This window comes from Delphinapterus leucas, chromosome 8 (assembly GCF_059928025.1).
Source record: "Delphinapterus leucas isolate spDelLeu-1000000601 "Yukka" chromosome 8, BTC_Dleu_Yukka2, whole genome shotgun sequence".
In the NCBI taxonomy this organism is placed as follows: Eukaryota; Metazoa; Chordata; class Mammalia; order Artiodactyla; family Monodontidae; genus Delphinapterus; species Delphinapterus leucas.
Genome location: NC_143136.1, coordinates 111,203,492 through 111,217,156, shown reverse-complemented (window position 1 = coordinate 111,217,156; position 13,665 = coordinate 111,203,492). Strand labels below are relative to the sequence as shown.

Sequence of the window (13,665 nt, the reverse complement as noted above, 5' to 3'; positions counted from 1 at the left end):
ATAAAATTATTTGAATAATGTGAAAGTGTGTGAACAGGGACCTGGCCCCATAGATCACCATGATGGTAAGCGCTGACACTGTTAACACCCTTCTCCAGCTGGCTGCCTCACAACTCCAGAGGATGCAAGCTTCCTCAAATGTCCCATACCATGGAAAATAGAACTAAGTACATTTAAGCCTTTACATTCAGTGGTTGTTTTATCTTCTACGATTCATAAAATAGTTGCCTCAAACTTGCCACTTAACTGAAAGACTTAATGCCATTCTTTTTAACATGTCTAGAAAGTACTACACATGTTTGTTGAAGAAACTTGTAAGAATTATTTTGGATGGTCAGCTCTGCTGTATATGTCAGTTATGTAGAAAGAAATTAGTATTTAAAATAGTTCAACTGGGCCAAGACAGGAATAAAGACGCAGACCTACTAGAGAATGGACTTGAGGATACGGGGAGGGGGAAGGGTAAGCTGGGACAAAGTGAGAGAGTGACATGGACATATATACACTACCAAATGTAAAATAGATAGCTAGTGGGAAGCAGCCACATAGCACAGAGAGATCAGCTCAGTGCTTTTTGACCACCTAGAGGGGTGGGATGGGGGGGTGGGAGGGAGGGAGATGCAGGAGGGAGGAAATGTGGGGATGTGTGTATATGTATGGCTGATTCACTTTGTTATAAAGCAGAAACTGACACACCATTGTAAAGCAATTATACTCTAATAGATGTTTCAAAAAAAAGTATTAAAAATAGTTAAATTAATGCTTCCTGCTTTAAAAGGAAATGTTTTTTGATTCCTATTTGAATAGGAGCTATTGATCATGATTTGGAAGGGTGAAATATTACTCATCAAATTCATTAAATCTGAGAGAATGCAAAAGAAGGTTGCATTTTGAAAGGATCAGAAAGGTTTTGAAAAAGATATCCCTATATAGACTTTATTCCTTTGTTCTACAAACATGTGTCAAGCACAGGCTGTGTACCAGCACCCTTCCTTTTGCAGGGCCAGAGCACAAATACCCCAGGGCTTGCTCTTGAGGAGTGGCCAGGGGAGAGCACCCCCCCAGCACTAGGCAGTGATTGTGTCTTCAGGAGGTAGGATCTGGTGGACCCTGGGGAGGTGACAGGAGCAGAGATAAGCCTGGAGTGGCTGCCAGGCCCACATTTGCCAAGGACCTGATGGCTACAATTAAGAAGTGTGTAATGATGACTGAGCCAGGGAGCCATCATGAGTCCTAAGAGGGCCTGAATGTCTATTGAATTATCTCCTAAGGAATTCTTAAAGGGCTCTGCTGGTACAACTGGTTATAGCATTGCAATTTCTTTCTTGAATTGTTTGGTTATGTCTCAGTCGATGTTTATTTGATGATCAAATCCATATGCCTACCTTCCAGAAAACTTAGGGGAAAATAATTGATAAATATGAATCTGAGAGCTGAGATGAAGCTTGTTTCCAGGAAACTAGAGCCTTTAAAAGGCTAGTGAAGAGGCTCAAATCTTGATCTTCATCATCTCTGATAAGAAGCAGTGTTCAGACACTCAGGGTTAAGTTTGTTCCCCTCTATAACCTCCACCAATCTGCTGTTGTCCTCAGCAGCATCCTCTTTCATACCATGTTATGGGAAGAATTTCACACATGTGCTTTGAGATAAACATTACCCAAGGCTTCAGCAGGCATCTGAGGTTTGACAGTTTGGGGCACATGCAAGCAGGACTGCTGTCAGTGTGACCTGGGGCCTGTCTTTTCTCTTGCAGGTGCTGTGTGCAGTGGCTGAAAGTCACGGGCTTATTTGTCTTTGTGGTGCTGTGTTCTGTGAGTACCATGGCACCCTGAGCTCTGCTGTCTGCTCAGCAGAGCCCCCCCCGGTGCATTGTGCTGGGTAGCAGGAAACCTGAGGTGTGGGGCTCACACATTTCTTTGGAGGAGTTACTGAGGGTGTGTGGAATGGCAGCCTGGGGGTGGCTAGGGAGGCCTGCCCTTAGCAATGCTCCTCTGTTGTTGTCCCCAGTCATACAATAGAAGCCCTGAGGACCTGGCTTTGCTCTGTGGAAGGCAGTTAGCTTACCCGCAGGTCTCAATTCCCACCTTAAGCGGCTTACCAAATTCTCTTTTCAGCCACAAGCAGTAAACACTCTTTAGTTGTGTTGGGACATGTCTAGCAATCATGGGTGCACCCAGGAATGTCTCAGTGCCCCTTTGGGATGGCTCCCAGCTGGCCCACCCTGTCTGGGAGAGAGTGAAGTTCTATGTTTGCCCCTTCCCTGGAGGCTGCTCTGATTTTACTTGCCCATACATCCCCAGGGAGGGCTGCAGAGCCAGGGCCCTAGAGGTGATCTAAGTGTTCCCTCTGGCTTGAGGGGTCACGAGTTTCACTGCCAGCATTTGTGTGGTGTGTGCCCTGATGTAGCCCTAGCTGAGATCACATTGTATGCACTCAAAATATATTTGCTGAATGAGTGAGTGTGAGGCCCCCCATTTGCGTGTGTGCATGTGGGTGTGAGGCCCCCATGTCTGCCTGTGTGTCTGTGTGTGTGCACAGAGGTGTGAGGTACCAAGTGCCTGGCTGTGTGTCTGTGTGTGTGCATGCCTCTGTGGGTCTTTTTCTGTCTGTGAGCATTTTGAGGTTGTGTGTGTGCCTAGGGACTTATTGTTAGAGTTAATAGCTACTTATTTTTAGCATTGGCATAGGATAGTTTGTGTGGGCCAGTTTTGGGAGACACCAGTAGGTGGTTTGTATGTGCCGCTGTGACAGGGTATGAGATTGTAAGCAAGGAAGGGGTGGGTGAGTGGTGTTTCCATACCTGTGCCTTGTGGACTCCAGGACTGGTGTGGCTGTGGCTTTTCTCTGTAGGCAGCCTGTGGTGACAGCCATGCTGGCTGCCCTTTGTGACTGGCAGCCGTGTATGTGACCATGTATAGCTGTGAATACATGGTCTTCATTATCTGTGTGTGTGGGCATGAGGGTTGGGGCTCTATGTGTGTGCAGGATTGTACATGACAAGAGTCTCCTCTTCTCAGTGTGACATATAGGGAACAATGTTGCATTTCAGACAGCAAGGGAGCATGAAGTCAATACTGGCTGAATTGAAATGAGTAGAGGCATTCTTTAATAATCCACATGGGAGGAGAGCAGTGGCACAGAGAAAGGAAATCTAAGCACAGAACAAAAAAAAATTGCATTGAACTCTGAAAACTTCATGAGTTTACTTTTTTGGCTACCAGTTTGCCTTTCTACTTCCTATTCACACAGTTGTGTGGTTCTGAAACCCCCGCTGCTTAGCATAGCCTGGTGGGTGGGTGTACTGGGATATCCAAGGAGGAGGTATGGGTGGCCCAAGTCTCCCCTGACCCCTGAGAGCTGACCTGAGCTCTGTGTCTAGTCTTCATCCTTCTTCTGGTAATTGAAATTTTGGTGATTTGTGGACACAATCCAAAACAGAATTTGAGGAATTTGTTTTGAACTTCTGTAATCTGTTATCTCATCATCACTTTTACTTTCTGATGAAGTATAAGATACTCTGCAAATTCCACAAGCATGTGCTCCCACCATCATATGGGTTGTATTTCCTACTCTCCAGTATGGGAAAACCATGTTTACCCTCCTCTGATGATTTAATTTTATGGCTGGGCATTTAATCCTTAAAATTGGCAAATATCAATAATCAAGGCCCATTGTAGCAGAAAATAGTATAATGGATCAGAATTTTATCTTTTAATATCTCAGAAAAGCTATTTAGAGTAAGCTGGTGAATTTTGGATACATCAAGCAGCACCTTTATCATACCCGTATTTTCAGCTCTTATCAAAGTTACTTAAATCCTATTGCTCTCACACCACAAATGTATCATTAAATGTTTCTGATTGTTACAGATTTTATTTAGCCTGTATCCAGATGAAGGAAAGTTCTGGCAGTTGCTGGCTGTGTCACCGCTGGAAAGCTACTGTATCCAAACCTGTACTTAGATGGACAGTCGCCCATGGTTGAGTCACAAAGTGAAGAGACCCGAAAACTATCATGACAGTTGCCCAAGGTCACAGCCTAAGCAATTACCGTTCCTCCCTGTGTGTGTTTTGTTCCTCCAGGACGTTTGGTGAAAGATGAGGCTTCAGAACAGAAGGGGAGGGGCACTAGTGAGACTGCGATTGGGTGGGTGGTGGTGAGGTTCCCCATGGAAGTGTGACAGCAGCCAAACAGTGCATTTTAGTTAAGGCCCGGCTTCCTGTGGCTCTTGGATACTCTGTTCTGTTCCTTGCCCCCACCCTCTTGTGTTTTGGCTTGGGTGGTTCCTCTTGACCTATCTTTAAGTTCATTGGTTCTTTCCTTGGCTGTGTCATCTGAGTTTGATGATTGCTTGGTTTCTTATACTCTGGGCTCTCTTGCCTTTTTGTAGGCCTCAGCTGCCATAACAGAATACCACAGCCTGGGTGGCTTATAAATAAACAGACATTTATTTCTCACAGTTCTGGAGGCTGGACATCCAAGGTCAGGGTGGGCTGATTTGATTTCTAATGAGGGCTCTCTTTCTGGCTTGCAGATGGTCACCTTCCTTCTATGTCTTCACAGGGTCTTTCCTTTCCTGTGTGTGTGTGTGTGCATGTGTGTGTGTGTGTTTATGAGTGTGTATGTAGAGAGAGTGAGAGCTCTCTCGTATCTCTTCTTACAAGGACACTAATCCTATCAGATCTGGGCCTCACCCTATGACCTCATTTAACCTCAGTTACTTCCTTAGAGGCCCCATCTCCAAGTATAGCCACACAGGTGCTCAGGGCTTCAACATATGAATATGGGGGACATGGACATTCAGTCCATAGCACTGAGGTAAAGTTTTAAGCTTGGAGATGATCACACCTTAACTTTTATGGGCCTTAGTTTTGGGGTGGGGGGAGTCGTGTAAATCTAGTTAGAGGTTGGCTGGGTTGTGGTTTGTAGTTGCCATGGTAACCTTCAGTGCCCCAGACAGTTGGAATTTCTCGGCCTCTTTCCATCTGTCTACTGCTCATCATGAGTCCAGGAACTGGGGCAGGCGTTTTATGCTGGCTGTAAAGAGTAGAAGCAGAGATGATAGTAGGATGGGAGACACCACCTAAATGTTAAACCAGAGGATCCAAAACACAATTAAACAAAGCAAAACCAGTTGTGCATGTCAGGGGTGAGGGGCTGAAGAGGTAGGAGCAGTCAGGGCAGTGGCACAGGTGGAAGGGACGGCCTGGACATACATTTCCTTGTGCACTTTCCAAGATGGGTGTTCCCTGGGAAGGTGGGAAAGGTTGGGGGGGGGACCCTCCAGGCCTCTCCTCCTTGCTTTGTAGTTCACCTTGACAGCCCCCCAGCTGTGAACCTCAGCAGCCATGCAGACTCCATGCTGCTCCAAGTGGACCTGGCAGGGGCCCTGGTGGCCAGTGGTCCAAGTCATCTCGGGAGAGAAGAGCACGTGGTGGTGGAGGTGACCCAGGCTAATGCTCCAGGCTCCAGGCAGTGGCGGCCACAGCAGGTTACACTCATAAGTTATTTGAAAGGAATTGTAAAAACTCATTTCACCTCTTTATAAATTGAGTTTCCTCTCTAATTGATTTGATGGGAGCCATAAGGCAATGACACCATTATTAGGCAAGCCCTTATCTTTTGCTTTGTCTTTGAAATTCTCTTTTCTCTAAGACAGTTATAAAACTCTCACCATTTCAGTAAAGTCAGGCTTTTGAGGGTTTTTTTTTTTAATTTAGAGTGATTTTACTGGGCAATTCAGGGAAACATTATATATTTGAAAGTGCAGTTAAACCTGAGCCTTCAAATATATAATGTTTCCTTCTGTACCATGAGGTACTCCAATACCACGGTCCCCTTGAGTTTGTGGACACTTGGCTAAGACTGTGTCTGGTTTCCTCGAGCTTCTGCTTCTATAGCAATAGGACCTTGTGCTCAGCGTCTAAGCCAAAGCCTTCAGTTCACATCCTGTGAAGGCTAGGAGAGCCAGCAGTGGCGTTGTCACCATGTCCCAGAGCCCAGACAAGGCCTGGCCCCTCTCTGTGCATCCTGACTTGTGCCCCAAGTCCTGGCCTCAGTGACTCCCCTGGATTATCATGATGACTTCTATATGAAGTCGTATCCCTAGTTCATGGGTTTTCCTTATTATAACTAATAGAAGGAAACCCTGCTGGTACACAAGGCTGTGTCATCCAAAATGGAGTGTCACTGGAGTAATGGTGGGTTACTGCCCCATCACATTTTTCTGCCATGCAGAGAAGTGTCCCCAGAGCCAATGTCTCATTATGAAGAAGGCTGCGGTTTCATGGGCAATGGCTGATGTTGCACCGATGTTCTAAACCGGTGGCTCTGGCTGTGGTCTTAGGACATAAACTTGGCTTCCCTGTTTGCAGCCCACAGCTCACTGGCTCCTCAGTAAAGACGAGGTAGGCACATTTCATCTGCTGTTGGCTCCTTTTGTGACCTTGTGTGGAGGAAGGCATGACCTTTTGCAGCCTGCTGACATAGTTGCCTGCTCCAGAAACACAACACAGGAGATCTTTACTGAAGGATTTTTTTCTGATACACTCTTTCCAAGCACGGAAGTGTTTAAGAGAACTTTTGATCTCTCATTCATGCTTTGACCGATTTCAAAGTTCCTATTTTCAATTTTCTTTATGATTTGTGGGCGGCAAGACTCCTGTCCTCCCATTGAAAGTTCCCTGGCAACCTTAGTCAGGCTGCCTGCCTCTGCCTGGGTACACCTCCATCTCTGCACACATCTGGCCCCTCTTAGCTGGCTTCTCCATTTCTCTGCTCCTGACAAGAACGTACAGGCACTTTGGCCCGCAGCAAAGGCAGCTCATCCTCTGGCCCTCCCTCCCACAGGCTCCTGTGACCTGGGTGTGGAGAGTTTCCTGCCTTCAGTTTGCAAACAGGAAGCAGTTCTAAACAAGCCTTTCTCGTCAGTTGCCTCAGTGGGTTTAGAAGACTCCAAGTCTCCAGTAATGTGCAATGATTTCCTTTTCTCTTAATATATTGTATTTACTTCTATATCTTTGTGTCTTTGTACATGAATTCTGTATTTGTACTTCCATATTTTTCTTAAACACAGCCCTCCAGTTGTGGACATTTCCAGCTGCACACCACCTGGCCATCTCTAGTGTCTCCGTGCGAAAAGGCTTCATGCTCTTCTCTTTCTCCTTTTCTTATTCTAAACGAGGACCTACACTGAACAGCGCGGGACCCCAGGTGATGGTCCAGGTTCAAAGCCTTACCAGGATTTCATGCTTTGACTTTTACAGGTCACTCATAACTGGACGGTGTTTTTAAATCCAAGCAGAAGTGAGCGCACGGTGCTGAGCAGGACCTTTGAGGTTCTGAGCAGGTGGGTCTTGGTGACTGAGGTCTTGGGGAAGCCCCTCTGGGACACACTCACCTAGAGAAGTGTGACCCTTGGGACTCCAGTTATGAATAGCCAGGCTAGTTACGGGCTTGGACGAGATGCTCCTCTTGTGTAGACAGTGAACATGAGGCTGTGGCCGGGCGTCAAAACCACACATATCAGGAAGTAAGAGGATTGATTACAGGGCCCATTTGGAAGCAAATGGTGTTTTATAGCTGATGCTTTAAATTCATTAATATCATGAAGCTATGCAATGGGGAATTCTAGAAAATCTTAGGATTCTTTTTTTCTTTAATGCCACTCCGTATTAAGTCTGTACTCTTGGTTACTGTATGAGTTTGCTAGGCCTGCTATAACAAATACCACAGACGGGTGGTTTAAACAGTAGAAATTTATTTCCTCAAGTTGTCAACAGGGTGTGTCTCTCCTGAGGTCCCTCTCCTTGCTGTGTAGACACCATCTTCCCCCGTGTCCTCACGTGCTTGTTCCTCTGTGCATGTCTGTGCCCCAAACTCCTTTTCTTATAAGGACACCAGTCATATTGGTGTCACTATTTTTGACTTAATCATCTTTGTAAAGATCTTATCTCCAAATACAGTCACATTCTGAAGTGGGGTTAGGAAGTCCACATATTGAAGGGACACAATTCAGCTCAGAACAGTTACTGAAATTTTAGAAAGTGCTTTAGTTTCACCATGCCACATGCTGTCGATGACTTACATGCTTCTTGTTCCTGGTGCTTTCACACCACTGGTGACAACCTGTCTACCTGTTCTCAGGTTGCACATCCTTTTCCAAATCTCTCACATGTGAGAATAGTCGGCTGTGCTATTTGTTAGCAGGTAAAGCAATCAGATATGTGATAAGGAGGAAGAGGGAAAATTAAATGGCTAACCACTGTGAACTTCCCTGCTCACTGTTCATTGTTGGAGTGGCAGCTGCAGCAAAGAAGGCGCTGCCTGATGGGGGCTGAGTAGCTATGTCAGAGGGGCCTGGCCACGGGGAGGCTGTGCATGCATCTCACACAGCTTGCCTGTGCTCAGGGCTCCTCATCTGCCAGGTCAGGCATTGTGTGAGTCACTCTGAGATCAGTTCAGGCTCTGGTTATGGCCATGGATGACGTGTTGGGAAAGACACCGAGGGAGCAGCACTAATGGTTGATGGCTGGTCTGTTTCCCTTATCAGTGGTAAGATCTTTGCTTCATTCTGCAGAGACCCTGTTTCCATCAGCGTTCGAGCCTCCCTCCAGCAGACCCAGGTTGTTCCTCTTTTGATGGCTTATCAATACCTCCGCACAAGCGTTGAAGCACAAGTGACCGTGGCTGCGGTCATTCTTGCTGGGGTCTACGTGCTGATTATATTTGAGGTAACTTGCATGCCTGCTCTCCTGGGTTTATCTGTGCGCCCACAAGTGTATTTTAACACTTACTTGTTGGGTGCTTAGGGATGGGCTCAGTCTTGCATCTTAGTCAAACTGAAATAGTGTCTTTCCTAAAAAGTGACATTTCCCTCATTCTAGGTAGAAAATTGCTCTGTACTGCAATATCTGCTGAATCTTGGCAATTGACATATGCAAGATAAGTTTTGCCAGGCACCAGCAACAGTTTATTGAGAAAACTGAATATGCATGTGATTTTCTCACCCTCACTTTGCTGCTCACACAAAGTGTGATCCTGAGGGGACAAACGTTGGACCTCTCTGAGACTCAGGGTCTTCTTTTGTAAGATGGGCATGTTAAAATGCCCCCTAGCTGTTTCATAGGATTGTGTGCCTGATGGGGACCTGGGAGACCTTGGGCTACATGTGGGGAAGGATTATTATCTTTTATGCTTATCAACTCAGCTAATGAGCCTTTTCACAAGTGATCTCATGTCCCATAAATTCAATTTTTCTGGGAAACTTTAAGTGTGGCTATACCTTCAATAGCATGGAACAAAGTACAGACACTGCCTGGGCTGGGCAGGTCCATCATTGGTTTGATTGTGAAACCAGATTTACAACAACGTGTTGATGGGAATGTTGGCTCCAGTGGGCTGAGCCTGGAGGGTCAGGAGAGGATGTGACTGTGAAGAGGTGTTTCTTCCCGAGGTATGAGAAGTGCTGTGGAACTTCAAGGAGGTGAGCTGAGGGAGGAGTCACCAGGATAGTTCCTGAAGTCCCCTGCGGCTGTCTGGTCTGCCTGGCTCCAGCAAGTTGAGCCCCTAGCTGTCCAGCAACGTCCACTCACTGGTTTAGTTGCTCTTTCTCTTAATGTCTCTTTTATTCTGGGGCAGCTCTATTCTCTCCATTCTTTCTCTATTTTCTTTTCAATCAATATTATCATTGTTTCAGAATTCCTATGGCCACACACACACTCTGTGATCCATCAGAGTCCAGAGGGGTCCAGGAGCAGGTCGTTGAGCAGTTTTCTCCTTGAGAGGCCACAGAGAGCACACTCCTCCCTCTGTGGCAGTGTTTCTGCCAAGGGCAGGATGCTTGAGATTCAGAGTCCAAGGCTGTTGCTGGGGGCTTGTCACATAGGCACCCTCAGCCCACCAAAGTCCCAGAAGTAAGGCAGATGTTCACAAAAAGTCACATTTTTATACCAACAGTTTAGGCATACTCGTACAGCAGAATGCAGTACTCCAGGCCCACAGAGCAACCTTATCACTTGGTAACACAGGAAACATTTCAAAAGCCAAGTACTCAGATGTCAGCCAAGGCCAACCCTGGAGCAGGCTCTTCTAAAGGCCCTTCTAATGATGGCTGCCTTAGGCTTGCCAGGTCTTCACTGCACCACCATCTGGTTGAAAAATCCTATTCTGTTTTTCTGTAGAATATCCTGCACCCTGGATTGTTACTCTAGTCCCTCTATCTCTGACAGACTACAATTTAGATCTGAAGCCTTCAGGTTAAATTTTGGGGCCCATATGCTTCACAGGTGTGCTGGGAGTTTGAGTTGTATCGAGGAGAAGGAATCTGGGTGTCCTCCTTTCAGGGATGCTGAGATTGCCCAGTGAGTTTAGGTGGTAGCAGCCCAGCCTGTTTGTTGTCATGCTCCCTGCTGCTACCTTTGCTCTTAATGGCTTTAATACCCACCAGGGACCATTGCCTGACTCAGTGGTTTCATTAGCATTTACAGTAAACTTTCTGTCCTTCATTCTGCATTTATAAATGATTCATTCTGTATTGAAGAACTTTCTCCCACCCAATTTCGTTATTGTGAAACACACTTCATGACAGAGACACAAGATTAATTTTCTTTTATTAATGATTTTCATAGTAGTGAATAGCTGCCTTAGCAACTTACAGTGGTATCCACTGAGTTATTTTGTGTCTCTTAGATTTTTTTTTTTTTTTTTTTGCGGTACGTGGGCCTCTCACTGTTGTGGCCTCTCCCGTTGCGGAGCACATGCTCTGGACGTGCAGGCTCAGCGGCCATGGCTCACGGGCCCAGCTGCTCCGCGGCATGTGGGATCCTCCCGGACCGGGGCACGAACCCGTGTCCCCTGCATCGGCAGGTGGACTCTTAACCACTGCGCCACCAGGGAAGCCCTCTTAGATTTTTTTGAATATCATTTTGAACTTATGGATATAATAGATTCAGTGTGCTTTAATTAATCACAGTCACTAATAATTAAAAAAATACAGTCCAGTGCCAATTTATTTATTTATTTTTGAATTTTATTTTATTGTATTTTTTAAAACAGCAGGTTCTTATTAGTTACCTGTTTTATACATATTAGTGTATATATCTCAATCCCAATCTCTCAATTCATCCCACCACCACTGCCCCCCGCTTTCCCCCTCTGGTGTCCATATGTTTGTTCTCTACATCTGTGTCTCTATTTCTATCTTGCAAACTGGTTCAAATGTACCATTTTTGTAGATTCCACACACACACGTTAATATATGATATATGTTTTTCTCTTTCTGCCTTACTTCACTCTATATGACAGCCTCTAGGTCCATCCATGTCTCTACAAATGACCCAGTTTCATTCCTTTTTATGGCTGAGTAATATTCCATTGTATATATGTACCACATCTTTTTTATCCATTCATCTGTCGGTGGGCATTTAGGTTGCTTCCATGACCTGGCTATTGTAAGTAGTGCTGCAATGAACATTGGAGTGCATGTGTCTTTTTGAATTATGGTTTTCTCTGGGTATATGCCCAGTAGTGGGATTGCTTGCTGGGTCATATGGTAATTCTATTTTCAGTTTTTTAAGGAACCTCCATACTGTTCTCCATAGTGGCTGTATCAATTTACATTCCCACCAACAGTGCTGGAGGATTCCCTTTTCCCCACACCCTCTCCAGCATTTGTATTTTGTAGATTGTCTCATGATGCCCATTCTAACTGGGGTAAGGTGATACCTTACTGTAGTTTTGATTTGCATTTCTCTAATAATTAGTGATGTTGAGCAGCTTTTCATGTGCTTCTTAGCCATCTGTATGTCTTCTTTGGAGAAATGTCTATTTAGGTCTTCTGCCCATTTTTTGATTGGGTTGTTTGTTCTTTTAATATTGAACTGCATGAGCCGTTTATATATTTTGGAGACTAATCCTTTGTCCGTTGATTCGTTTGCAAATATTTTCTCCCGTTCTGAGGTTTGTCTTTTTGTCTTGTTTATAGCTTCCTTTGCTGTGCAAAAGCTTTTAAGTTTCATTAGGTCCCATTTGTTTATTTCTGTTTTTATTTCCATTACTCTAGGAGGTGGGTCAAAAAGATCTTGCTGTGATTTATGTCAAAGAGTGTTCTTCCTATGTTTTCCTCTAAGAGATTTGTAATGTCCAAGCTTACATTTAGGTCTTTAATCCATTTTGAGTTTATTTATATTTATTTATTTGAATTTGTCATCTTGTATTCTTTTCTTTTCCTTTTTAAAAAAATATTTATTGGAGTGTAATTGCTTTACAATGGTGTGTTAGTTTCTGCTTTATAACAAAGTGAATCAGTTATACATATGTTCCCATATCTCTTCCCTCTTGCATCTTGCTCCCTCCCACCCTCCCTATCCCACCCCTCTAGGTGGTCACAAAGCACCGAGCTGATCTCCCTGTGTTATGCAGCTGCTTCCCACTAGCTATCTACCTTATGTTTGGTAGTGTATATATGTCCATGCCTCTCTCTTTCTTTGTCAGAGCTTATTCTTCCCCCTCCCCATATCCTCAATTCCATTCTCTAGTAGGTCTATGTCTTTACTCCTGTCTTGCCCCTAGGTTCTTCATAACCTTTCTTTTTTTTTAAATCTTTATTGGAGTGTAATTGCTTTACAATAGTGTGTTAGTTTCTGCTTTATAGCAAAGTGAATCAGTTATATATACACACATGTCCCCATATCTCTTCCCTCCTGCGTCTCCCTCCCCCCCATCCTCCCTATCCCACCCAACTAGGCGGTCACAAACCACCTAGCTGATCTCCCTGTGCTAGGTGGCTGCTTCCCACTAGCTATCAACTTTATGCTTGGTAGTGTATATATGTCCATGCCACTCTCTCACCTCATCACAGCCTACCCCTCCCCCTCCCCATATCCTCAAGTCCATGCTCTAGTAGGTCTGTGTCTTTATTCCCATCTTACCCCTAGGCTCTTCATGACCATTGTTTTTTCTTAGATTCCATATATATGTGTTAGCATATGGTATTTGTTTTTCTCTTTCTGACTTCGCTCTGTATGACAGAGTCTAGGTCCATCCACCTCACCACAAATAACTCAATTTCGTTTCTTTTTATGGCTGAGTAATATTCCATTGTATATATGTGCCACATCTTCTTTATCCATTCATCTCTTAATGGACACTTAGGTTACTTCCATGTCCTGGCTGTTGTAAATAGAGCTGCAATGAACATTTTGGTACATGATTATTTTTGAATTATGGTTTTCTCAGGGTATATGCCCAGTAGTGGAATTGCTGGGTCATATGTTAGTTCTATTTTTAGTTTTTTAAGGAATCTCCATACTGTTCTCCATAGTGGCTGTTATCAATTTACATTCTCACCAGCAGTGCAGGAGGGTTCCCTTTTCTCCACACCCTCTCCAGCATTTATTGTTTGTAGATTTTTTGATGATGGCCATTCTGACCAGTGTGAGATGATATCTCATTGTAGTTTTGATTTGCAGTTCTCTAATGATTAATTATGTTGAGCATTCTTTCATGTGTTTGTTGGCAATCTGTATATCTTCTTTGGAGATATGTCTATTTAGGTCTTCTGCCCATTTTTGGATTGGATTGTTTGCTTTTTGATATTGAGCTGCATGAGCTGCTTGTAAATTTTGGAGATTAATCCTTTGTCCATTGCTTCATTTGCAAAAATTT

General features: G+C 44.6%; 1 protein-coding gene across 2 annotated transcripts in view; it reads left to right on the top strand.

Moving 5' to 3' along the window:
- The window catches only part of OCA2 (OCA2 melanosomal transmembrane protein), a 249,191-nt gene that overhangs the window by 28,908 nt on the left and 206,618 nt on the right, over positions 1-13,665 (top strand). For both annotated transcript variants that reach the window (XM_022590517.2, XM_022590518.2), the window contains exons 4-8: positions 1,754-1,811; positions 3,870-3,942; positions 5,331-5,491; positions 7,266-7,348; positions 8,579-8,732. In XM_022590517.2, coding sequence (XP_022446225.2) covers positions 1,754-1,811; positions 3,870-3,942; positions 5,331-5,491; positions 7,266-7,348; positions 8,579-8,732 — 529 coding nt within the window. The remainder of the gene's footprint in view (positions 1-1,753; positions 1,812-3,869; positions 3,943-5,330; positions 5,492-7,265; positions 7,349-8,578; positions 8,733-13,665) is intronic.